The 26,862-nt window shown below is 38.1% G+C and overlaps 1 protein-coding gene across 1 annotated transcript in view; it reads right to left on the bottom strand.

Moving 5' to 3' along the window:
* Nucleotides 1-19,437, bottom strand: part of LOC131157630 (signal recognition particle subunit SRP54 2) — a 37,470-nt gene extending 18,033 nt beyond the window's left edge. The window contains exons 1-2 of the mRNA XM_058111931.1: nt 19,060-19,437; nt 15,404-15,503 (exon numbers count right to left, since the gene is read on the bottom strand). Coding sequence (XP_057967914.1) covers nt 15,404-15,503; nt 19,060-19,290 — 331 coding nt within the window. The 5' untranslated portion in view covers nt 19,291-19,437. The remainder of the gene's footprint in view (nt 1-15,403; nt 15,504-19,059) is intronic.
* Between the last annotated feature and the right edge of the window lie 7,425 nt (nt 19,438-26,862).

Below are 26,862 nucleotides of genomic sequence, written 5' to 3'. Positions count from 1 at the left end.
GGGAGCTGAACATTGCAGGCAAGAAAATTATTTCATAACTTAGGCAAAGAGATCTACCTATATGGAGGAGTATGTAGTGGAATTTGAGCAACTAATGTCGAAAAGTGACATCGTTGAACCTGAAGGCATTTATTAGCAGATTTCGAGTGTTTTTAATGAAAACAGGAGACTTCGGCCTCTGTGTTGTTTCTCTTCAGGTTTGTATCTCCTTTGTGAGTGGTGAACTTCATACCTTAAGCTTCGTATCTCTAAAGTGGTGAGTCTTCTTGGTTTTGTATGTCTTTGGTGGATTTCATTGAGATGTAAGCAAAGCAACCAATTGTGCGTGTGTGGGTGTGATGCTAGTTCCTCATTTCTAGCAACTTGGTGTCAATTGGTATCAGAATGCAGTTCTCATGGCTACTCATGGTCAATATGTGCAAGAGCAACATAGTAGAGATATTCATGATTTTGAAATGGATAAAATGAGAAGGAAAAGCCAGATACTCCAACAACATGTTGAACATTATGAGGATCGTGTTGGTGATGAAAATAGTTTGGAAAATGGTTCCATCAATGATGATAATGACGTTAATCCTTTCAATCATGTTCTAGATCATGTCTCAAGTGAAGTGATGACTCTTCTTCTCATCACCACAAGGGAAAGAATCGAAAATTTCCAGAACTTGAAGGAAGAATGCAACCTAGTTATTTCATAGCTTGGCTTCAAACTGTTGACTTTTGAGACAATAGTTTTAAGTAACAGTTTTGAGTTCTTTTCTTTTTCTTTTTCTTTTTATCAGTGAAGAGAAATTTATATTGATGCCAACCCATGGTACAAAACATCAACCAGTCTGCAGAGTGTCACAAACATCAAGGATTACATTATGATCATTAACAATTTGCCCACTAAGCCAGTTGGAAACAACAGCAATCCACTACTCTTCGCAAATATGAAGCAGAGTATTTGTATCTCTGAAGGCTCTCTTATTTTGTTTTTTCCAAGCACACCAAAAGATGGCAAGAGGGATGAGGTTCAAAGCCTTCCACTTCTCCTAAGTGGCTCTGATGCCTTTCCAAGCCTTCATCTCCTCTCCAACTAAATTTGCTGTAACCCATTCCTGTCCAGTCAAAGATAGAACCAAATTCCACAAGTTCCTTGTCTAGGGGCAGTGGAGAAAAATGTGGTTGTCTAGGGCTTAGAAAGACCTATTTGTGATTGTAAGCCCTCTTTTCTGCAGATTGTCAAAAGCAACCATGGAAAGGGCTGTGGTCCTCCATATGTAAGGGGAGTTGTTGCAATTTATTCCCATCGAGGCGAGCTTCTTGTAAAAAGATTAAACAGTGAAAACACCATTTTTGTCCAAAGCCCATTTGGTTCGTTGGGCATGTTTTGGTAATGGAAATTATAAAGAAATCCGTAAAATTCAGAGTGTGCATAAAAATCCCAATCTGCCACAATCGTAATAAAAGGAATATTCCAAAAATTTCCATAATCAATGATTTGGAGATGATGGCTGATAAGGGCATTTTTGTACGAGCCAAGTTGTGGATGGAAGGAAAGACAGCTCTAAGATTACAATTCTCACACCACATGTCATGCCAAAAGTACACATTGGCCCCATTTCCCATTTGAAATGTTACAAATTGGAAAAAATCACCCATCCTTTCCTTATTTATTTCCAAACTCCCACTCCATTGGGTCCCCTACTATTGCGTGTTGTCCACCCATCATGGTCAAGCCCATTTTTCGAAAAAATTATATCCCACCAAAAGCAGTCCCTCTCCTTCATGGACCTCCATAACCACTCCTCAAGGAAGGCTTTATTGAAAGTGAGGAGTTTCAGCCCCAAACCTCTCAAACAAATGGGTTGTTTAACCACCCCCCATCTAACAAGATGATATTTAAACTCCTTCCCTAAGCTTCACCAAAGAAATCTTCTCTAAATCCCCTCCAATCTCCTAGCAACTGAAGTCAGTAAGGGAAGGGGGGACATGAAATACGCTAGAAGTATCATCAAAGTGCTCCTAATGAAGGTGAGTCCGTCTCCTTTTGATAAGAAATTTCTTTTACATCCTGCCAATCTCCTTTCAAACTTCTCAATAATAGGGACCCAAACTCCTTTGTCTTTGAATTTGGCTTCGAGGGGGAGATCGAGGTAATTAATGAGAATGCAACCCAAAATACCAGCAAGGAAGGTCCCCCTCGTGTTCTATCCAATTGGAATAAACGCACTCTTACCAAGGTTCACTTTCAAGCCTAATACTACCTCAAACCCTAACAAAATTCATCAGAGGTTGAGGATGTATAAGGGGATCATCTTCACAAAAAATGATATTATCATCTACGAAAAGGAGTTGAAAAACTTCTAAAGGCCCTCCTTTAGTAGCTTTCATCAACATGAGGCTAAGCACCTCCATAACCAAAATAATCATTAAAGGGGACAAGGGATCTCCTTCTCACGAGCCTCTTGAGGAGCAAAAAAAATCATAAGGGCAATCATTTATGAGCACTAAGAAGCTTGGAGTTTTGATGCATTGAGCAATCCATTTGCACCAAAGCTCCCCAAAGCCCGTTTTCCCGAGGAGAATGAGATGAAGAAGGAAGTTCCAATTGATATGATCAAATGCTTTCTCCATATCCAATTTGCACACTATTACCCTTTTTCCTTCCTTCAGATAGGCATCCACCACCTCATTAGCAATAAGGACAGCATCCATAATCTGTCTTCCAGCCACAAAAGCATGCTGAAACTGACCAATGACTTCCAATATTGCTTTCTTGAATCTCTTGGCTTGGACTTTGGCAATGGTTTAATAAATGTTTCCCACCAAGCTAATAGGGTGGAAATCCTTGACGTTAATAGCCCCAACTTTCTTCAAAACAAGAGTGACAAAGATGGTATTGATGCAACTGACGAATTTTCCTAATCTATGAAACTGCTCAAGCATGTTACAATGTCGTGCCTGAGAAAGCTCCAATTAGCCCTTTTAAAAATAAAAATTAAAAAAAAAACCAAAAAAAAAACAAACCAAGGAGAAACAATCAGGTCTAGGCGCATTATCCCTATTGCAATTTTTAATAGCTTGGAGGACTTCTACTTGAATGAACTAAAAGATCTAGAATCGATGTCATCCACTATAGGTCTCCAAGTCTCAAGTCCAAAGTGAAGGTCTTTATAAAAATCACAAATACCTTTCCTAAAATCCTCTTCCCCAGTTAAGGTGATTTCCCCAATTTCAAGTTGGATAAGGTGTTACCTTAACGGTGAGTGTTTGTTGTTTGATGAAAGAGTTTTGTATTATGGTCCCCCTCCTTAAGCCATAAAGCTCTGGATTTCTGCCTCCAAGATATTTCTTCAACATTAATAACCTCATTCAATTCCTTCTCAAGCATAGCTCTTTTGGCTCTCTATTCACCATCAAGACGAATTATCTCCTGTTCATCAAGTTCTTTGATGCCATTAAGGACAACAATCTTCTTCATTTGGACATTCCCAAAGGTGTTGTTGTTCCCGCTTTTCTTTTACTCCTTTCAATTTTTAATAAGCACAAAACTAGTCTTTCCCATGACCTGAAAAGAGGACTAGCAAGTTTTCACTACCTTCCCAAAGCCATCATGCTTTAACCACATATTCTCAAAGTGAAAGGGGGTTCACCCCCATTTAATTCCCTAATGTCAAGGGACGAGGAAGTGATCTGAGATGGGCCTACGAAATAGACTCCGAATCACGTGAGAAAGAAACGATCCAATTCTACCAAAACTAGGAACCTATCAATCCTTGAAAAGGAATGCGACTCCCTAGAGTTGGACAAAGTGAAGTTGCCACCAATGAGAGGGAGATCAATAAGGGCATTGTTGATAAAAGTCAAGGAATTCTCTTCTGCTACTGCTTTAAAGATTGCACCCACTTCTTTCGTGTAGGATAAACAATCAAGTTGAAATCACCTCTAATGATCCAAGCAGCATCCCATCTACTCCCAATCTTGAAAGAGCTTATCCAAAAAAGAGACCGTGGGGTCCTTCACCTAGGTCGTAAACCTCTGTGAAAATCCCCTAGAAGTTATTATTTATGCTTTTGAACAAACAAGAGGCTGAGAAGGAATTAATGAAGTGGTCCAATAATTTGACAACACTAGGCCTCCACGAGACAAGAATACCCCCTAAGTTGCCTACTGCTCTAAGGGATATCCAATCACAAGCGACATGGCCCCCAAAGTCTTTGATTAGGAGCTGCTCCACTGTCTCCACCTTAGTTTCTTGCAAGCACACGACATTGCCCCTCCAATCCTTAATGGACTTAATTAGACTCCTCTTGGATTTGTCATTAAGACCCCTCACATTTCAGGAAATGATTTTCCCTAACATGATTTAACAAAGGGCTCCAATTATTGCCAGCCTCTACCATTACTGAGCATCCTCCTATTTTTCCATAGTTCATTGTGCATTCCAAGCACTTTAATTCCCTATTCGTATCCAACTTTTTGTTACTGCTCAATGGTTTTCTATGATTACTTCCATCTCCTCTCTTCTCTTTCTTTCAATATCCTCAAACAATTGTAAGGCTCTGTCCTCAAACCCTTCAAAGGACACACCTACGGTTTTGCTTCCCAATTTCAACTTCCGAAGAACCCAAACAAATACCTGATTCTTGAAGTAAGTGTTGTTTGAGTCCAAGCCATTCAAAGTATCAAAATTGGGACTACCAATCAAATCTTCAAAGTTGGAATTGACACAGCTAGTACTAGGGGCTGGAACAAGGGCTCGTCTTTCAGCATCAGTTTGAGATTTATGGGTTCCTGTTCCAGAACAGCCTCGTCTTGAGTTGCAGCCGCCTGTGAGGGGAAATCCTAAGGGGGGACAACCTTCCAAAAGTGGACTAACTTTTTAGCAGCTTCAAAAGGACCGTCATGCATCTTAAAGGGAGAAAAAGACCTAGATTGGGAATTCGAGTAGTCAAGTGACGTTGCAAGGCCAAAAAAAATCCCCATATTTTGTAGCCCCAAGGCCCACATTAAGGCCCACCCTGACATCCTCAAATGAGACAAAACCTTTGGGTCTGCCTTTATCCTGCTTAGGGAAATTGAAAAAGTCATCTGCAGCACACCTCTTCTCCCCCACAACACTCGCGAAGGATCGCAAGAAATTAATTGACTTCCCCACCACTTGTGAGTTGGGTGTCAAGCCACAACTCAGCAATAGATTCAAAGGCTTACCACAATGAGGGCAAAGGCACAAGGGAGCTGATCTATTTCATATCCACTAGGGAGGCAGTAGGCTTCTTCTCCACCTTCTGAATGACTGAAGATGTTAAACCTTTCTTGGTGGGAGGAAAAATATGGCGGCCCAATTCAGCTGCCAAGGAGATCCTCAATTCCTCATCCATCCCTTGGATTCATGCCACTCAAGAAATACAATGGTTCTCCAACCACCACTGTTGGTCTCCATAAGGGCAAGGTAGTTGCCACATTTGTTCGAGTTCAGCTGCAAAGTAAGGGTTCTATCCTTGTTCCTTGTTCCTTGTTCCACAAAACCAAGAAGTTGCCTAGGGTATGGCTTTTTTCAAAGCCAAAATTCCTCCCAAGATTCAAGAAGCAAGGAACCATCTTAACTCTTCCATCTCTAGGAAGATGGAGATCCTTCTTCCCCTGCAGTATTCCATGATTCTAAGGAAATCGGAACTTCCCCCTTCAATGACCAGATCAAAGGACTTCCCCTTGACCACCACAATACGCTTCCCATCCCTCGGCATCTCATCAAGGCAGTCAATAAACAAAAAGAGCCTAACCTTCAAAAGAGTGAAAGGTCTACGACAGAAAAAGCCTTCCGGCAAACAACCAGAGGCCAATTTGAACTAGAGGAGCTTGCAAACACCAGGGAAAAAGAAAAAAGATTGCAAATTAGAGCCCAATGCAGAGGGCAGCTACGAACAGGAGCGAGCTTGCGAGCACCAAAAAAACAAAGAAAAGCTTGTGAACCAGTCACAGAGCGCACCTTTGAACAGGTGGAAGCTTGCAAGCACCAAAAAGCAAAGAGAAAGGTCCAAGGAAATAGCCAGAGAAATGGCCTAATGTGTGATGAATGACAACAACGGCTATTGTTTCTGGAGAATTGTCATCCTTCCTATCAAAATTTAACAATTCCCAAGCATAGTAACGGTTCAAGCAATGGCAACCAAGGCCTCACAAACGCTACATAATGGGTAACGGACACCATGTCCGTGAATTCATTTTTTGCATTAGCAAACTTCTTAAAAACATATAGGTTTACATTTTTTGATCCTAGAATCTTCCTAATGCTTCAAATGATATTTAGTAAATTTTAATCACTTTAAATATAACTTACATTACAAGTGTTGGATGTTGGGGAGAAGAAGCATGCATTTGCTACTTTCCACTACTTTATTGATTAGAAGTGAAATTCAAACTAAGAAATCATAAATATATGCTTGGGGGGGGGGGGGGGGGAGAGAAGAAAGCATAAATATAAAGAAATAAAAAATATAGAATGCCATATTTTGTACCCTTTTAGTCTTTAATGGAAGTTTTGTTATCCAAAAACCAAAATATAGGATGTTAATATATTAAACAAGAACAAAATTGCATAAAATAGAACATATCATAGTCTCCAAACTAGGTCTAAGAAAACAGAAAAAAAAAAAAAATAGAATTGAAAGAACTTAGAATTCAAAAATACGTAATTTCATGATAAAAAGTTGGGTTTATTTGAATGATAGTGATTTAAAAAATATATACTAAATGTCAAGGAAAATAAACCCAAAAATGAGTTTTTTTATAAAAATAAAAATAAAAAAATAAAAAGAATCACCAACTAAATAACCCAACTTAAAATTGGCTTCTAAGCTTCAATAAAGGAATAAGAGGGGAAAATACAGAAAAAAGACTCAAAACTTGTTTTAGTCATTCACAGCCATTCTAGCATTGGAACAACCCATAACAATTCATAACGGCCATTACAGTATGACCGTTGGATAACTATGATTTCTAGTTGGCAAAGTGAGCAGGTTGTAAGAGACGTTTTTGTAATCCTTGATTTCCTTAACACCTTACAGCGAGGGTTGTGAAGTCTTTTGTTGTTTCTGTTATACTTGGGTGGCATCCCTTTGATGTCTTCATCCTTCAATTAATAATATTTCCCTTTGCCAATCAAAAAACTGTTACAATTGTGAATTGGAGTACCATTGAGACACCGCCCCATAACATTCTAGGTAGCCTCCAATACCATCATGCAAGGTCTATAACGGACGTTATGCATCGGTTTAAATTTTTTTTAAAAATAGTTGGGAGGGTCTTCAATTTAAAGTAGTACTCAGACAAATGCATAGTAAAGCTAGTTGATGTAAAACTCAAAAAATAAGTTTCCTTACAACGGGAAGATCTCAAGAAGCAAAGGTCTCTTGAAGGAAGAAGCAAGACCAAGCCATGGGAGAAAATGAAAAGGGAGCTGAAAAGGAGATTCTTGCCAAAATAGTATAGGTAAAAAAGTTTTCTAGGATTTTGCAACTTCAAGCAAAGATATCTCTCTATGGAGGAGCACACAATGGAAATTGAGTAGCTAATTTTGAAGTGTTCTGTGTGATATATTTGAATCTAAAGACATGTATTAGCAGATTTAGAGAGTATTTTTTTATTGAAAATTTAAGACTTTGCCCTTTGCCTTATTTCTCTTCAGTTATATCTCCTTTGTAAGTGGTGAAATTTATCAATTCTGTGTCTCCAAAGTGATGAGTTTTCAGTATCTTTAGAGAGGTGACTTTCCCTAATTTTATATCTTTTGGTATGTTCCATTAAATGGTGAACCAAGCCACCTGTTGTTGTGGGTGTGGGTGTGATATGCTAATTCCTCATTTCTCGCAAACCAATATCAAATTTCCTAGACTCTCTACGCATAGTTCTAACACGATTCATTACTCTATCATGCATTTCCTTAAGGACATAAATAACCTACTGCACACTCCCTTTTTTTTCGCTAGAACCCACAATACTGCTGATTCATCCAAAATATATTTCAGTTTGGGGGAAAAATCAATTGCAAAGAAGTTGTTCCAAAATACATCAAGCATCCAATGACCCATTCAGCCAAAATTTTAGGAAAGAAAATATAATGATTGGAACAAAAGATTAGACGTGAGAACAATATGAGAAAGTGAGCATGGCAGGCTAAGGAGATGGCATGCTAAGGAGATCTTGAAGAGTGATAGCTGATAAGTGTATATGTGAAGGTGATCAGTCCTCAAATATGGCAACCGACACCTAGGCTGTGGCACCACCACTGTGCCTATGCGCCATGACATCCTCCATCATCACAGTACAAAGGATGTGTCTGAATTGCAGAGCCTCACAATGATGATTGCCACGTTCAGCAGACACAGTTTCAGCATAGACAAAGAGAGAGTATGGGGCATCATAATAATTTTGTTGCTTAGCCTAGGCTGGTCAATGTGGGAGACCAGCGAGCCCAATCCCATATAAAAGGGCTAGAAATCCTCTTCTTGGCCAGTCCAATCCTGCAGGTATGTTACAAAACATAGACTAAGAGTTCTTAGAGTACCCTACCTTGCCTAGTGTCACGAGCTAAGCTTGTTTAGGGCATTATGCTTGCCTGTGACCGCTTATCTCGTGTGTTTAGGATGGGTTTCCATCATGTAAATACTACTGTAGGGTTATTTTCTACTAGTAGAGTCTTTGTAAGCCAAATAAGGCAGTATGACTCCTCGGTCACTTTGATGTTTCCTAGTGTCAGGATGATAATTACATAAAAACCTCTTTAGGGGAGGGTGAGTATTCATCAGTCATTGTAAAACTCACTAGTAATTGTCAACGTGCTTAGCCTACTTGCCTCCCTTGCTAAGTACAACATGTCAACGGAGGATTTGTTAATGAATTACGTTTGCTTCAATGTTTACTGCTTGGTTGCCACGACTTTCATGAATTGATTACTATTTCCGCTGCTATCTAAATGAATGTTAATGAAAGTGCTTTGTGGATGAATGTTGGTAAACGATGGCTAGTTAAGCAAGAGTGCTTTAGCTAGCGTCGCACGGCCCTTCACAACAGTGTGAAAAGAGGCGGACCGTGACATTTGGTATCAGAGCCAAGTCGGTGACACTTGGTGAGAGCCCAAGGTTGAGTTGCTACGTGAATTCGATTGCCTTAGTTGTTGGATTTGGGAAGCTTTGGTAAGTGACCATGGCACCAAACACTACTGAGAGGATCAACGTGCTGGAAGCACAGGTTGAGACAACAACCAACACTATGGCCGCGGAGGTGGCCCAAATGAGAGAACTTGTTGATGAGGTGATGGGATCACAAAAACATCAAACAGGTTTGCTAGGCGATTTGTCAGAGGACTTTCGCCACACAGTGGAAGCTTTGCAGGCCCGGATGGCAGATCTGGATGCAAAGATGAATGTGATGGTTCTTGCTATGGGGAACTCCAACACTCCGGGAGTTAGCAAGACCAAGGTGCCAGAAACCAGGACGTATGGGGGTGCCCAAGATGCCAAGGAGTTAGAGAACTTCTTGTTTGATGTGGAGCAATATTTTCGCGTTGTGAGAATGGCCTCAGAACAGGCAAAGGTCGATACTGCAACCATGTACTTGGTTGGTGATGCCAAACTGTGGTGTTGTACCAAGTACAAGGAAATTGAAAATGGAAACTGTGTAATTGATAGTTAGGCAGACTTGAAGAGAGAGCTCAAGGCCCAATTCTTTCCTGAGAACGTTGAATATAATGCAAGGAGAAAACTGAGAGATCTCAAGCATACGGGGTCAATCAGCGAACATGTGAAACAATTTTCTGCTTTAATGTTGGATATTCGGGATATGTCGGAGAAGGACAAGTTGTTCTATTTTCTTGAGGGGATGAAACCATGGGCAGGAACTGAACTTCATAGGCAAAGAGTTCAAGACTTGTCAACTGCACAAGCGGCTGCAAAACGCTTGACTGACTACGCTGGTGATGATACCGCTTCGTCCAAACGGTTTGGCGGAGAGGGAAACAGTGGAAAGTCTTTCAAGAATGGCAAACCCAAGAGTGGGGGAGCCGACTCTAAATCATCAACCTCATAGGAAGCTTCGTCGCCTCAAGGGTTCAACACACCCAAGGGAAAGGGTAAAATTGAGTGTTTCTTATGTCGAGATCCTCATAGAGTTTTTGAGTGCCCTCACAAAGCATCACTTAATGCTTTACAAGCTTCCATTGCAGAACAGGCAGTGGAAGACGATGGGGAAGAGGATGATGCCCCAAGGGTGGGTTCAGTGCGGCTAGTGAACGCATTGGAAAAGCAGGCAAAAACACTGAAAGTTACACGAGCAAAAGGGTTAATGTTTGTGGACTTGAGGATAAATGGGAAGAGTACTCGCGATATGGTGGATATGGGGGCTACTCATAATTTTGTTTCGCAGTTGGAAGCAGGGAGACTCAACTTATCCTTAGAGAAGGATACAGGACGCATGAAAGCAGTTAACTCTGTAGCCCAGCCTACTCTGAGAGTAGCCAAGCAAGTGGCTATAAAGCTTGGACAGTGGGAAGGTCATGCGAATTTCACAGCGGTGCCATTGGATGACTATCCTGTCATTCTAGGAATGGAGTTCCTAATGGGGACAAAGGCAGTGCTGATGCCTTCGACTGGTTCCCTGTGTCTGATGGGAGATCACTCGTGCATGGTGCAAGTCGTTGCAACAAAAGGAGACAACCGGAAGTCCCTTTCAGCCATACAACTCAATGAAGCATTGAGTAAGGGTGAGCAGACACGTCTAGCCACGGTGGTGGTAGACAAAGAAGTAGGCCAAGAGCTGGAGCCTACGACCATCCAAGCGGTGTTGGATGAGGATAAGGAGGTGTTGCCGGATAAGCTGTCTCAAAATTTGCCTTCACGACAGACTGTGGAGCAAGAGATCGAGTTGTTATCAGGAGTGAAACCACCTGCTAAAGGGCCATGTCGGATTGCGCCTCGAGAGATAGTAGAGTTGGGGAAACAGCTTGATGAATTGGAAGCAGGATGTGTTCGCCCTTCCAAAACGGGAGTATCTATGTTGTTTCAGAGGAAACATGAAGGGCATCTACGAAAGGTGTTCAACAGGCTAAGGGGAAATAGTTTGAATGTGAAGAAGGAGAATTTCTCTTTCGCTCAGCGAAGCAACAAATTCCTTGATCAAGTCGTTGAACAAGGTCGTATCCGGAGGGGTATGGAGAAGTTAAGGATGATTCAAGAATGGAAGATCCCCACGACAGTGAAGGAGTTGCGTTCCTTTCTTGGCCTTACTAAATGCTGCAGGAAGTTCATTGAGGGGTATTCACAGAGAATGACTCCAATGACAGGACTACTGGGGAGGTATTATTGGCCGCACATGCGGGATGATGTGGTTGATTATACCAAAACTTGTCTCACTTGCCAACAAGACAAGGGGGAGTGGAAGAAGTATAGTACTTTCATGACCGCACCAAAGTACTGTTCGGCAGAGGGGACGACACAATTGTTCCTTGTGACTATTGTGAGATATTGGGGTGTTCCCCAAGTTATTATTTGTGACCAAGATTTAACGTTCACTGACAACTTCTTAACAGAGTTTTTCAGGATATTCAGGTCACACCTTGACATCTCTTCGAGTTATCATCGACAGACAGACGTACAGATGAAGAGATTCAGAGAGCTGCTAGATGAGTACTTGTGCCATTTTGTCAACGACAACCAGAAGAATGGCGTGCAACTACTTGATGTGGCTCCGTTCTGTGGCAATGCCCAAAGGCGCTCAACAACCAACAAAAGCCCTTTTGAGCTTGTTACAGGCCAGCTGCCGCTATTACCTCACACAGTGGGTGAGCCATACAGACGAAAGAGTCCTAGGGTGTACATCTTCACCAGTGAAGGGAGACAGAATGCAGACTTTGCCCAAGCCTATCTGGAGAAAGCTTCTAAGCAAATGAAGAAGTGGGCAGATCAGGAGAGAAGACCGCAGTTTCATGTCAGCTGCCTAAAGCCATTCAACGCGAACACCAACAACCTGAGCAGAAGTTAGTCAAACAGCGCAGAGTTGAAGACAGTGCAACTTGACAGACATGAAGTTGAAGAGATCCTTACAGATAGAAAGTTCATATCTCCAAGGAAGAAGCAGCAGAAGTTCCTAGTGAAGTGGAAGTGCCTTGATGACAAAGAAATCAGCTGGATTTTTGCGGAAGATTTGAAGCCATTCGTGGACAAAGTTGAAGTGTACCTATCGCCAAAAGTCTACGAGGACGTCGACCGCATAAGTGTGGGAGAATGTCACGAGCTAAGCTTGTTCAGGGCATTATACTTGCCTGTGACCGCTTATCTCGTGTGTTTAGGATGGGTTTCCATCATGTAAATACTACTGTAGGGTTATTTTTTGCTAGTAGAGTCTTTGTAAGCCAAATAAGGCAGTATGACTCCTCCGTCACTTTGATGTTCCCTAGTGCCAGGATAATAATTACATAAAAACCTCTTTAGGGGAGGGTGAGTGTTCATCAGTCATCGTAAAAGTAATTGTCAACGTGCTTAGCCTACTTGCCTCCCTCGCTAAGTACAACATGTCAACGGAGGATTTGTTAATGAATTACGTTTGCTTCAATGTTTATTGCTTGGTTACCACGACTTTCATGAATTGATCACTATTTCCGCTGCTATCTGAATGAATGTTAATGAAAGTGCTTTGTGGATGAATGTTGGTAAACGATAGGTTGGCTAGTTAAGCAAGAGTGCTTTAGCTAGCGCCGCACGGCCCTTCAAAACGGTGTGAAAAGGGCCGGACCGTGACACCTAGCCATCAAACCAAACACACTCTTATCACTGGGCAGTTCCAAACTTCAATTGGAATGTCATATGATCCTATATCTTTTCCATTTTTCATCTTTTCTAATGCAAACTTAACATCATCAGCCCTAATTTTGCGAATAAATCTCACATTTTTTTAGTCGTTTCCTCATTTGTCAATTCAAGGTTTAAGCCTTTACTTGGTTTTCATTAATTAGCTTATTAAAGTTACTTTGCCATCTTTCTTTAATATCTTCTTCTTTAACCAAGACACTATCATCCTCATTTATTTATATTTTACATTCCCTAACTGCTTGCTCTTTCTTTCTCTAGCTCCAGCAAGTTTAAATATGTCTTTTTCCCCTTCTTTTGTGTCTAATCCAGAATATAAATTATTATACACTCTGTTTTAGCTTCACTAATGACCTTTCTACATTTTTCTTGCCTCTTTATATTTTTGCCATGTTCTAGACCAAATTCACTTCATCTTTACGGCTTTTTGGACATCTTGATCACACCACCAAATTTCTTTAATAGCCAAGAATCTTCCTTTAGATTCACCTAAAATCTCTTTCTCAATTTTTTAATTTCACTTGCTATCCTACTGCAAAGTCCAAAGAGTGTTTGCACATAAATCATCCCCTATTATCCAGTCACCATCTTCAATCATTTTATCTCTAAATTTTATTCTATTTTCTCCATATAGGTTCAACCACCTAGTTCTCTTGCACTGATTTAATTTGCCTTTTCTCTACCATTTTTTAACACATATATTTCATACTAAAACTCTATGTTGTGTAATTAAACTTTCACCTAGGATAACTATGCAATCCTTGTATGATAAACAAACTACCCTTCTAGTTAAGAAAAAATCTATTTGACTTTTATTTTGTCCACTCAAAGTTTATTAAGTGCTCTCTTTCTAAAGCATGTATTCATCGTAAAAAGATCACAATGGTGAACTCTAAGATCATATCATTGGAACCATTTTTATCTCCGTATCAATGTCCTCCATGTATCCTCTCATAATGCTCATTGCCCTACCAATGTGTCAATATAAATAAGCTCCTATGAATATTTTCTCAATCCCAAATACCTCTTGTATAATACTATCCATATTTTCCTCCCTAATACCTCTTGCATAATACTATCCAAATCTTCCCCAAATTGTCTTTCAAGGCTGTCTATCAAACCTATTTGCGGTGCAAAAGCACTAATGACTTTTATTATCACTTGTCCTAATTTCTATCGTTCTATCCCCTACTCTTTTACATCTAGAACACTATCTTTTTTTTTGTTTACGATGTTTCCTACCCCATTTTTCTATTTTTCTTTTCCAATGTACCAAAGTTTAAATCGTGATTTTTCAATTTCTCTAGCTTTCTCCCCTAGCCACTTAGTTTCTTGAACGAAAATTACATTAATTTTTCTTCTAATCATTGTGTCAACTATCTCCATACTTTTACCCAAAATCCCTGTTCCAACTTGTTAATCTAATCCTAGCCCCTTGAACTAACTTCTTTACCCGCCAGCATCTAAAATGATGCATGAACCCTCACATATTTGACATAGTACCTACGCACCAACACAGCACATCCCTTCAGGGCAACAACCTAGCCCACCCACCCATTTTTCACTACACCCAAGTGGTGGAAGATCAACGCATCACTTGTAGGGCTGCCCCAATGAATTATCAAAAAGGATTCATATCATGAAGATCTTATATCTGACGAGTTTTATGCTGGCTGTCAACAACCTAACACAAACCCTCCTCCTTTACATAGGCTTGGGATTAGTTGTGCATGAAAAGATTTTGTACATCAAGTGCATTAGGCGAAGGTATTTTCATGATAGAAAGTTTTTCTAAAATGCTACCGAAGTTACTTTTATGTACTTTGGATAAAGAACCAGAAATCATTCATTCTCCACAATTTAACATGTAATGCAAAAAAAAAAAATAAAATAAAATAAAAAAATAATTTCATTAGATAAAGAGAATTTACAATCATGAGAAAAGACATCTCAATTGGTCAAGCAAAAATCAAGAAAAAAACTCTCTATGGCTAAAGCAAAACTCATTCTTTGTTTCACTAGGAATCTTTCCCACTGACCAATTGACGAAACAAGCTCATAAATTAATTATATTTTCTTTTTTATTTATGGTATTTTGTTTGGGCAATATTTTTAAGATACTAGCAAAGTAGTATTCGAGTTTTAGGCTTCTAAAATTGGTTTCTTACCCTCCAAGCATTGCAAGCCTACAAAAGCCCCCTGTGTACTAATGTTATCTAGCATTGGAAATGAAATTGAACAGTGCCAGACATTCCTTTGCATTGCCAAGTGAACTTATTTCCAAACCACAATTTGTTTGCACACATGGTAAATATGTTCTTGAAGGTCAATTTTTGCAAAAGAAACAGAAGCTTTAAAAAATAGGGAAAATAGATACTATTATAGATTGATGACTTCATTCAACATATGCAAAGCTCCGATTTAGTCAATGCATGCAATCAATAGCAAAGACATCATGTCTACTAACGCAAAACATGCCACTTAGATATGACATAGCAATACAAGAAGATATAACTAGATTTAAAAAGAGAATAATCACGTGAAAAAAACCAGCTTACCTTGTAAACCAACGAACATGATTACACTTGTTTTTGCTTTCTTTGGAGTGAAAGAAGGCTTCCCAGGATCCAACATTTTACAGAGTTCATTAAATATGGCCTAGAAGCAAAGTAAACCTCTTAAAAAAGAAGCCAAACAGACCGCAATGTAAAACAATGGATAGATCAATGGTCTAGGAATATCAAGAATGTCTTAAAAGGAATTAAAGAAAAGTGCATTCTTCTAGCAGTGGAACAAAGAGCCTCTAACAAAATGAACCCATGTACTGCCAAAACAAATTTTCAGTATAAAGGTCCAAATCAATTGAGAAAATGAATGGAACCAGAAAGTAAATAAACAAATATATTTAGATTAAAAATTAAAACAAACTATTTTAGACATGTATCACCCTGAAGAAACAACCATATGTTCAATAATGATCGGATATTCGGCCAGAATGGTTGCTGCCACCCCCCTCCCCCAAAAGGGAAAATAATAATAATTGAGGGAGCTGCAGCCCAGTGTGCATTATTAAACTCAGACGAAACTAAATGTTCACAAAGGACAGGCCATCACGCAAGAATTTCTTCCAGCTTGAAAAGAAAATTTCTGATCTCATCAATGAAGGCTACAGGATCATCAAAGCTTGAGACTGATTGAAAAGCCCCAGCCTGGAGGGAAGGTCTAAATGCTGACTTTTTATGGAAGTGAATTAGATCAAGTCTGGAAGCCTTTAGAAGAAGCATCAAAAGTGGATGAGCAACTTAGCAGCAGGAACAGAAAAGCGGCTGCACTAAAGTTGGCCAGCAGGGTAGGGTACTACATCCTGCTCCTCGTGATCAAGGAAGAGAGAAGATTCTCTGCGAGTATTCCAGGGGTGATGGACAATATCGGAAATGATTGCTGGGAAGATGAATATTTCATGGGAGGGCATTCAATGAAACATTCAAAGGTAAAGAAGTATCTTCGTGGATCAGCTCTTGCCCTGATTTACTTGTTTGCATAGAAAGACATCCGGAGGAGGGAGAGGTGGAGTCTTTAAGGCAGCAAGACCCATGCAGACCTTGCTTTCCGTATTAGTGATGGTGATTTTGAGTCAAGCACTGGAAAGGGAAACTGAAGTGAGCTTTTCTGAAATGTTTCAATAAGAGAATCAGGGAGGAATTCACTTCTTATTTCTCACTTCTTGTTTGCCAAAGGAAATATCATTTTTGGAGGGGCTAAGGATAACCAACCATTGTAGTAGATGAGTATGCTAATGCTTTCAAGATGATCTCAGGCCTAAGAATCAAAATTGAAAGGAACAAGTTGATTCCAGTAAATGATAAGCAAGAAGTGGTAGAATTGGCTAAGAATCTAAATTGTAAGGGGTATTTTTACCAGTTAAGTACTTGGGCTTACCCTTGAGACCTTGCTGTTAGGCTAGTGCCGAGGGGAGTTGGAGAGCTTATGTTTTGTGGTTGACAAGTTGGAAGTGAAACTGTATTTCTGCGATATCACGCCGATTGGAACCCTTTTAAATCTTGATATCTCACTTCATGTCAATTTTCACCATACTGGCCTCTGCTGCTAAGAGGTTGGAGAAGATGGTGAGAGATTTGAAGATTTCCTATGGAGAGAGAGGAGATAAATAAATTACCATTTGCTGATTGCAGGATAGTTTGTAAAGAAACCAATGAGATAGGAATCACTGCAGATCAGAAATCTAAAAAATTCAATGACGCCTGCATTTTGACCATTAGCTGGGTTGAGGAGTCCCTGTAAAGATTTGGGTGGTTACAAAGTTTGGGGAAGATAACAATGGGTTGTCAACAAGTTGTTCCGGTTATCATACGAAGTGGACATTAGGAAATGGATGAAAGGTATAATGAGGGGTGATCAGAAAAAGATGTGATGTTTTGTCATGATGTTTGGTGCGGCGAGAGATCTTTAAGGAGAAAATCCCCCAAATCTTCAAAATTACAAGGAAAAAGGACGCTAGATGGAATTAAGAGAACATAGCTAAATGGATGCCTAGAATTAAAAGAGTACTTCAAGACTGGGGTATGGAGGAGGCAAACATGTTTTTTGAGATGCTACATGTGATCATCATTTAGGAGAGCAAAGGATATGTCATTTTGCAGGGAAATCCTCAGGGGGACTTCACACTGGAAGACATGAATGTGCTTATCAAATAGGAGGACATTTCTTCCTTCCTTCCTTACTTTGAGAGGCTATCTAGTATCCCAAAGATCCTTTGTAGTGACATTTTTGCATGGAAAGTACTGTGGAGAGTCTTTATTTCTTACTCCTGACAATATAAGAGAGGCTACATTGTGGGGAATAGGTGCCACATATACAAAACCAGAGATGAAGAAATGGATAATCTCTTACTAAATTGCCTAATATCTAGAGAAAGTGTGGACCATTTTTTGCGGATGATTCCATAAAACTTCTCATTTGGAGAACAGGGTGTGCAAACAGGGGCAACAGGATGACCTTGGAAATCAATACCCGAAGCATTGTAGGGAACATCTGGACTCTGGATGAAGAGAAACCAATGAGCTTAAGCACCATAAGCTTTCCACGTTTAAATTGAAGGAAGATATTTCTGAGTATGTAAGTTGGGTGATTTGTCCTTCTACAATTAGCTCGTTTGCTATTTTAGATTTTGCATACTAGCATACTTCTATTTACATAGGCCAGGGTCCTCCCACATGGCATCTTCTACTACAACTACTCTTGTAGTCTTACCAATTATAAATGAGTTACTTAGAACCTACACTATTTCATTTTTGTTTTTTTCAAAAAATGGATAAATGGGCCTCCACTATCAAACATTTCTCATTTCACAGGGATTGATCTTTATATTTTCCCTGTGATATTGGATGCTAAGCCTTTTACTTATTGATTTTTTCTCCTTACATTTTATAAATGATTTTTGAACTTTAACAGTTTAATTTAATTGCAAAAATCCAATTTGAATTCCAGAACCAGTAATCATAGTAGATGTTAAGATGATAATAATTTTTTGAACTATCGCAAATTATATTTGTGTCAAAACATGTCGAATTTTCTTGAGGCTTTCAAGCATCAAAATATATTAGATACCTGAAAATCTTAAAAATAATCACTAACAAACGTCAAAATGCAAAAGTTCCAGCGAAGAGGTGTTGCTTAGGGCACTGTTAATAAGCTTCTGTCGCCTTCACTCTTGTTTTGTTAGTCTCCGTTTGATGGAGACCTAAATCCCATTAAATTTACCAAGAAAGAAAATATAAGGATTTGCCATTTTTAATGAGTATTTTAGACTTAAGCCAGGGGCGGAATTTTATGATTTTATTTCCTGTTAGCTTTGAGGAAGAAATTTTGTTTCCATCAGAAATTTACGAATTTTTCGCCCTTGGGTCTGCTTCAGGGGGCAAAGGATTGAGGCGAGGTGTCGGAGATCCAGGATTCAAATCCCACCCCCCACCCGGGGGAGGGTGGGGGGCGAAGAAATTTAATTCCTGAAAGACGCGAATTATCTACTAATTGAGCCAAATAATCGTGTCAGCGTTATTCAAACAATGTTTCAAGGAATTAAAAATTTAACGCTCCGTCTGGTTGCTAGGAGAAAAATTGTTTTCGTTTTCCTACATGTTCTCACCAACCAAAGGGGTCATAGACGAGCAATTAGCAACGGAATCAAGCATACCTGTTGAATGATCTTGCGCTTGTTGTGGCCAGCGGCGAGATCATCGAGATTGACGATCTTCTTGATATTGGTCTGCATATCGCGGACGAGCTTGAACTGCACATCGGCTTGGAGGAGGGCGCGGGTGATCTCGTTGAGGCATTCGTTGAGGACCTTTTCGTCGATGATGGTCGCATTGCTCATCTGCTGGAGAGCACGCGAGATGCTCCCCCCGAGCTGTGCCAACACCATCTTCGCAGCCTATCTGGTCGATCAATGGAAGGAGGATCACCGCTGACCGCTATTCTTCTCTGCAAAACCCCGTATCGAGAAGAGAGATTGCGATTCTAAGATGAGTGGGAGCTTTCAGGCGGCGAGAGTGGCCTAATGGCACCCGACACGCCATTCGAACCCGGCAGGACGCTGAATGGGTGGGTATGTTCGAGATGGGTCGGGTCAATATTGAAAATGATTTTTTTTATAACTCCCTATAAAATAAGAGATTGTTTGCGATCATTATCAAAAATTATGAAAATTAAAATTAAAAAAAATTAAAAATAAAAATTAAAAATTAAAAACTGAAAATTAATAATTATTTATTTAAAAATATACTTAAAAGAAGAGTTTTGTGTGTCTCTTCAATTAGTTTTCTCCTTATCCTCATCTTGTTTCTATACCCTTCTTCAATCAAAGCTAGTAAGACATTGAGCATTAGCTTGTGAGGGCAATCAACAACATTGTGAGGGGAGGGGCTCATTATAAGGAGCATGAAATTTTTCATTTTCTTATTGAATTTCGAGTAAGACTGAGATGAGGATGCATACTTTGAAGTTAATGTTTTGGTATTGGCTCCCCACTTTTAAGTTTACTCTAAAGGTTGTTGTTTTCACTTAACGAGTACTCTCCTTAGGCATGAAGGAATTCTTTCCAGCATAGTCATCAAGAATTCCTAGCAACATGTGCAATAGGCAACTCTCGAACTCCTTGTTAAACCTTTGCCCACAATTTCAAACCTTCAAGGAAATAAAACACTTTTTCCTTCTCTAACATGTCTTGAATATCCAACATTAAAGTTAATAATTGTTTCACTTATTCCCTTTCTATTATAGTGTGCTTAAGAACTTGTAGTTTGCGCTAAGCATCATACTCAACATTCTCAAGAAAAAAAAAAAAAAAAGATTAGACCTTGAGTTATCTCTTTAAGTTTGTCTAAGTATTAATCATATACCAAGAGTTATAAATTCCATTGTACTTGTTACATCGCTACAACTTAATGTCTCTACTAGAATACATTGTAGCTATAAATACTTTCTGTAATGATCCGGAAATTAAAACTATTAAAATAATTAGGAAGTATAATAAATAAAATGAATTAACAGATAATAAGGAAAAAGGAAAGATTTTAGGGAAAGGAACAGCAGGCCTCATCGACGAATGTTTTGTCTTCGTCAATGAGTGACCTTCTAGAGATCGTGGATGAACTCCAATCCCCCGTCGACGAAGGAATCCCGAGAGAGTAATTTCAAACTCTAAATTTTGTCGACGAATGTATTTTCTTGTTGACGAAGTCTCTTCATTGGCTCGTCGACAAAGCCTTGCCTATAAATAGAATTTCTTTCATTTTCAGCAAGAACCTCCAGAATTTTACTCTCTTTCTCTCTCTCTCTAAAAAAATGGATCCTCAACCTTCTCTCTTTGATTTCGGGCTGGATTTGACCCGGTTTGACGATCCGGAACCACCACGAGGTTCGTAGGATTGCTCCCTGCAAGGCTACTGGAGCTGATTGTTCGTTTGAGAGGTTTGAAAAACATCCCAAAATCAGGGTGAGTGAGTTCTTTTGAGAATTTTCTTAACGAATATTGTTATCTGGAGCCTAGAGAGTATTAAATAAGTATTTTTCTTAAGATTTGGGTCGGTTGAGATTTATTTAATTAAACTAGGGTTTTGATTCAGGGTCCAAGTGAATGCTGCGGGTATCGATTCGAGAATCCTGTCGGCGTAGTTCAAAAGTCAGGTAAGGAGAAATTATATATTAAATCAGGTTTTGTGATATAAAGATAATGATTTATGTTATACTTATGTATATGTTTTTGGGATGAGTTTAAAAATGTCAACCATGTAAATTATGTTTTCTGAGCCTAGGTCCGCTTATTTAGCTTTATATATGTGAAAATGGACTGATGAAAGTGAAAGGTATTTTCTGAAAAATTATGTAAGAAATGGAAATTATATTTTCAGTATTTAAATGCTAAATATGGGTTGACTTATTTTACAAGGAATATGTATGAATTTTATTGGTAAATTGTGTAGCATGAGTAAATGTAAGCTCTGTACAAATGTACGTTATATGTAACACCCTCAAAACTTCTCAATATTATATTTTTTTTTTTATCTATATATCTATATCCATACCTAAACAACGGAACACAAATCACATAACCATATATATATATATATATATATATATATATATATATATATATATATATGCGAGCCTGATCTACTTGCCCAGCTGGCTCACCTGAAAAATGTTAAAGTCGTGGGGTGAGTCGACGCTCAGTAAGTGGAAATATGCTATTACTAATGTGTGGCAAATAAGTTAAGAATACTTTTTAAATAACAATTGAACTGTAATACAATAATAAATTTGTAAAGCATATCTTCCTTTTTACAATTTAAAATATAACTGGATCATATGTGTTTTCTACTTTTCATACTACTAATATCATACTATACTTATCATATACTATAAAGTTGTATACATATACATAACTGTGTTTTATCCCTAGAACTCTGTATGTCATGATTTGACCCCTCATGACAGGGTTGTGCGGCCCGTAGGCGGGACTTAATCTGGTCGACCCTCCAGATAAGTCAATATACTCTACACTACCTCAACCCGGCCAAACTGCATCTACTCCTAGGCTCGGGACTGGCTACTATCTCATCAAATCGGCCCCCTCCACCCAGCAAACTGGGGAGCTGCATAGTCTCCGAGCACGATCGACGGTACCCACACACTATTTGAGATATGTGGTTGCACTCTATCTGTATCTATTAACGGTACCGTGCTCTGTATTTTTATCTGTATCTGTCTGTAATCTTTCCTCAGGGATCTGACACTATATATATATATATATACTCTTTTACTCTTTCCTTCATGTTTCCAAAATTACCATAACACTATCTTTCTGTGCTGTAAATACTATAATCTCTATATACTGTATCTGTAGCATCTTGATGCCATCTTTGTATATCCGTTTTTATTCTCTGTCTATATACTCTATTTGTATACTCTATATGTTATGGTAATAGGAAACATGACATATTATGAACACTATAAATACTGTTCTGTATAAAGCTGTAATATATATTGTTCTGAGTAAAACTGTATACATGTATATGTATGTATATATATATATATATATATATATATATATCTGTTTTATGAATCGATTTGTATAAAAGCTATATATACATGCATATCTTTCTGTATAATCTCTGTGAATAAATAACTATATCTATATATTTTGTGTAGTTCCATATACTGGAAAAACTATATAAACTGTATATACTATCTATAACTGTGTATTTAGTATAGTATGATACACTGTAAAAACTATATAAGTTCTTCGTCACATAAATATCCACTCAAGCCACACAAGCATTTAAAACTCATATTCTGTAGAACCAGGTAATAAGCTAGTATATACATATGTGTAAAATCTCTATTAACATTATAACAATTTCTAGCATAGTATATTTCCCTTACCTTAATTTTGAAAAGCCCCTACTAAATTCTAACCCTATACTCACAGAGTTCTCCACTCAACACCCTGAAAATCAAATCCTCCAAAACAAAACATCAGTATTTCTTTATGTATTATATTTCTTATAATTGAGGAAAAGACAAATACTGAATAAAATGTCTTACCCTGAGATTGGGAAGAAATCCAAACCAACTCCACTAATGATCAGCTCTAGCAGATTTGCAGAGAATTTCACCATGAGCGTCGTGGTGGCTTTAGATCGTCGATCCGGCGTAAAATGGGCCCAAAATCGAAGAAGGAAGGGGAGAGGGGCGTAAAGAGAGAAAATGGAGGTTTCTTACGCCAAAATTCTGCTAAAAATCTTGGTTTTGGCAATTAATAGCCCTGGGTTCATCGATGAACTTCCTCCCTCGTCGACGAATTTCAGGTTGCCCCAAAACCTCCCTCAGTATTTTCTCATTGACGAATCCTGTCCTCGTCGACGAGCTCCTATTATACCCTCGTCGACAAGTCCCCTGTATTCGTCGATGAGGAGTTGAAAAATTTCTCGGGATTTTCCTTTCCAAAATGCAACGTCATCGACGAACGCGGTCGATTGCCTCTTTCTGTTTTTGGCTTCCATTTCCCTTTCTTTATATTATTTAAATATCATTATTTTTCGGGTTGTTACACTATATGTGTGAGATGCAAGTTAACAAGTAATGCATTGAAAATAAAATATGAAATGAACTATGTTGCTTGTGTATGTTAATGCGACCATGTAAATGTATGACAGTTGAAAGTCGTGTTAGTAGATTCTAGCGCATTTTTATGTGGACTAACTGATGACAGATAAAAGGAGTTGTATTAGTAGATTCTACCTCATTTCTATATGGACTAACTGATGACAACTAAAGAGCGATTGTAGTATGAATGAATGAAATGAAAATGGAATGAAATGACAATGCAATGAAATGACAATGGAATGAAATATGACATGTGAATGATATAAATAGGAAAGAGTCATTTAAAGTTAAATGCAATGCAATGTTTAAGCTATGAACATGAACAAATGTGAATGGTTAAATAATGACAGAAAGAATAATGTATTATGACATTAGAAGTATCTATGCTCGTAGAACATATTACGATTGGGCGGGGCGTACTCTTCGCCTAAGGACTTGCTGAGAAAGGCGAGTGCGCTAGCAACTTCAAATGTGGCAGTAGCTACATAACGTATTAGGGCAGAGGGAACCTACTTGTATGGGCGGGTAGATTTCCCTATCCTTGAGGTCTTCGCTGGTAAACCTTTGTTTGAACTGTGTGAGTACGAGATCAATCTAACATTAGAGGGCTCACTAAATATGGTGAGTGCCCTGATACGCTTCAGTAGTGACCTTCGGGTTGCCAAATGTATCAGAGCAGAGGGGTGTTACTTGTATGGACGGGCAATCACCCCTATCCTTGGGTAATCTCGTGGGTTAAATCTTTTGCATGTGTTTGGTTAGGCTCAGAGAATGATTTCAGTATTTATGATAACGTTTTGTAAATGTTATTAAAATAATATTTATAAACCTCATGTTAGTCACACGCTGTTTTAATATATTGTTTCTTCCCTTACTGAGATGTGTCTCACCCGAATATGAATATTTTTTTTTAGGACATCCTTGAAGTTGGGCTTAAAGAGCTCGAGGGTTTATGACATTTTTTAGGATTATAAAAAGAAAAGGTACATTTTGATAATACTGTTGGGTTGTATAAAGTTTAAGTCTGTGTTTTTATGTTTTAAGTCTGCTGAGAAAAAAATGATTGTAAATATTGGTTTTGTGGATTGAGTTTTTGGAGGTATGTAGATTTGTGAATATAGGTGGATGAATGGTTAATATGGATTATAGGTAGAAATAGTAAACTCTGGTATTATATTTATGGAGATTATGTTTATGTTTTCCGCTACGTATATATTGATTTATGGTCTATCAGGATTTTATCAGGTATAACGCACAGGACCAAGGTTTAAGGGTTCGGGGCGTTACACTTTCACCTTCTCTAAGTTGGTTCTAACCACATGAAAGTATTATTACATCTTAGATAAGAAATTTTACAACACCTTATTCATCTTAGGCATCCCATATGCTATAGGTTTAGGCGCCCTCGTTCTCCTTTATTCTATGCTTGTAAAATTGGAATTCCCAAGGGGCGTATGATGCTAGTTGTAGTAAGCAAATTAAACTACTATGTAGAAAGTAAATCACATTTTGACAACATGGACAAATTAACAACCATCAAATAGAAAGAAAGCATAAGCAATGACCAAACATGGAAGTAAATAAAATTCAAACTGCAAGCTATAAATCAATACAATTCATTAATTACACTTCCATAGGCAATGCATTTTAGCAAGGAGGGCAAATAGGCTAAACACAATAATAGTTATTGAATTTTTATTTATTTATGAACACTATTAGAAGAGCTAGGAAACATTAATCTAACCATAGAATTATACTCCTTTTGTTGACAATAGCATTATCATACCCAAAGAATAAAAAAGTAAACTAATATTTATACGATCCGTGTAAAAAACAAGTAATCATAGGTAGCACCACCATTATTGACCATTGTAATGCCCCGACCCCCTACGTGGGCCCGGAGTGCTACTAATCTATCCATTTACCTGATAATCCACAAATCAATACGCAGCGGAAAACATAAATATAAACTCCACAAATATAATACCAGAGTTTACTATCTCTATCTACTAACCATAATAAATTAATCATCCACCTATATTCAACATATATAAATATCTCCAAAAACATCCAGTATTCACAACCATTCCTATATCAAAAAACTCAAACACATAGAACAAAAAAACATAAATTTATACATCTAAAAATCAACATAAAAATATACCCTTTTCTCTTTCTACTTCCCAAAAATGCTACAAAACCTTGAGCTCTCTAAGCTCGATTTTGAAGAGGTTCTGAAAAAGATGAATTCATATTCGGGTGAGACACATTTCAGTAAGGGAAGAAATAATATATTAAAATAGTGTGTGACTAATATGAGGTATATAAATATCATTTTAATATCATTTGCAAATCATTAATATAATATTGAAATCATTTTCTGAATCTACCAATCACATGCAAAGGTTTAACCCACGAGATTACCCAAGTATAGGGGTGATTACCCGCGCATACAAGTAACACTTGTAATAACCCGAAAAAAAAAAAAATTAAAGATTAAAAAAAAAAGTAATTATTGATTAGTTAATCAGTTAAATATTATTAAATTAATGTATTAAATAAACAAGTAAAAGAAATAGTATGAAAAAAAAAATAATAGTAAATTTAAATTAAATTAAATTAATTATTAATTAATTAAATATTATTTAATTGAATTAATAAATTAATTAAACTTTATTTAATTAAATTAATTAAATAAATTATGTGATGGGTATATATATATATGATTAAAGTAATAAGTATATATATAAATATAATATAAAATAATGTAAAGATAGAATTAAATGAATTGGAATTCAATTTGAAATCCAATTCAATCTTACCTCTCAGGATCTTCTCAGAGTCTGCGCCTGGTTCAATCTTCTTCTCTGTCTCCTGCTCGTCCATCCACTCCTCCGTCTCCACCTCTCTCTCTCTCTCCCCTCATTTCTCGATGAATACTCAACCAATCGGGAAACGGAAAGTGTCATTGGGTTCCTAACTCCGCCACCGACATTTCTACTGGAGCGAATTTGTCGTGGGAGCGGCGTAGGCACCACTCCTGGGAAAAGGTATATTTTCCCTAATTTCTTAATTTTTGGTTAAATCTTCTGTTGAATCGACAATCAGGCACCACCACGGGGTCCTAGTCGTCGTTGCTGTTATTTTGACGTGAATAAATTTTTAATTGGGGTTTTCTAGACCCTACTCCAAAGTAAGAGTGGGATTTGGAAAATTTGGCAATTTGGCTAAATTTAAGGGTATATTTATTTATTCAAGAATTATGGCCCTAGAAAATATTTAAATAATATTTTATTCAGGAATATTTTATTGGAGTTAGGAATTTTTG

Source organism: Malania oleifera, chromosome 6 (assembly GCF_029873635.1).
Source record: "Malania oleifera isolate guangnan ecotype guangnan chromosome 6, ASM2987363v1, whole genome shotgun sequence".
Classification (NCBI taxonomy): domain Eukaryota; kingdom Viridiplantae; phylum Streptophyta; class Magnoliopsida; order Santalales; family Ximeniaceae; genus Malania; species Malania oleifera.
Note: the sequence above shows the minus strand (reverse complement) of the source record. Positions and strands in the feature narration are given on the sequence as shown.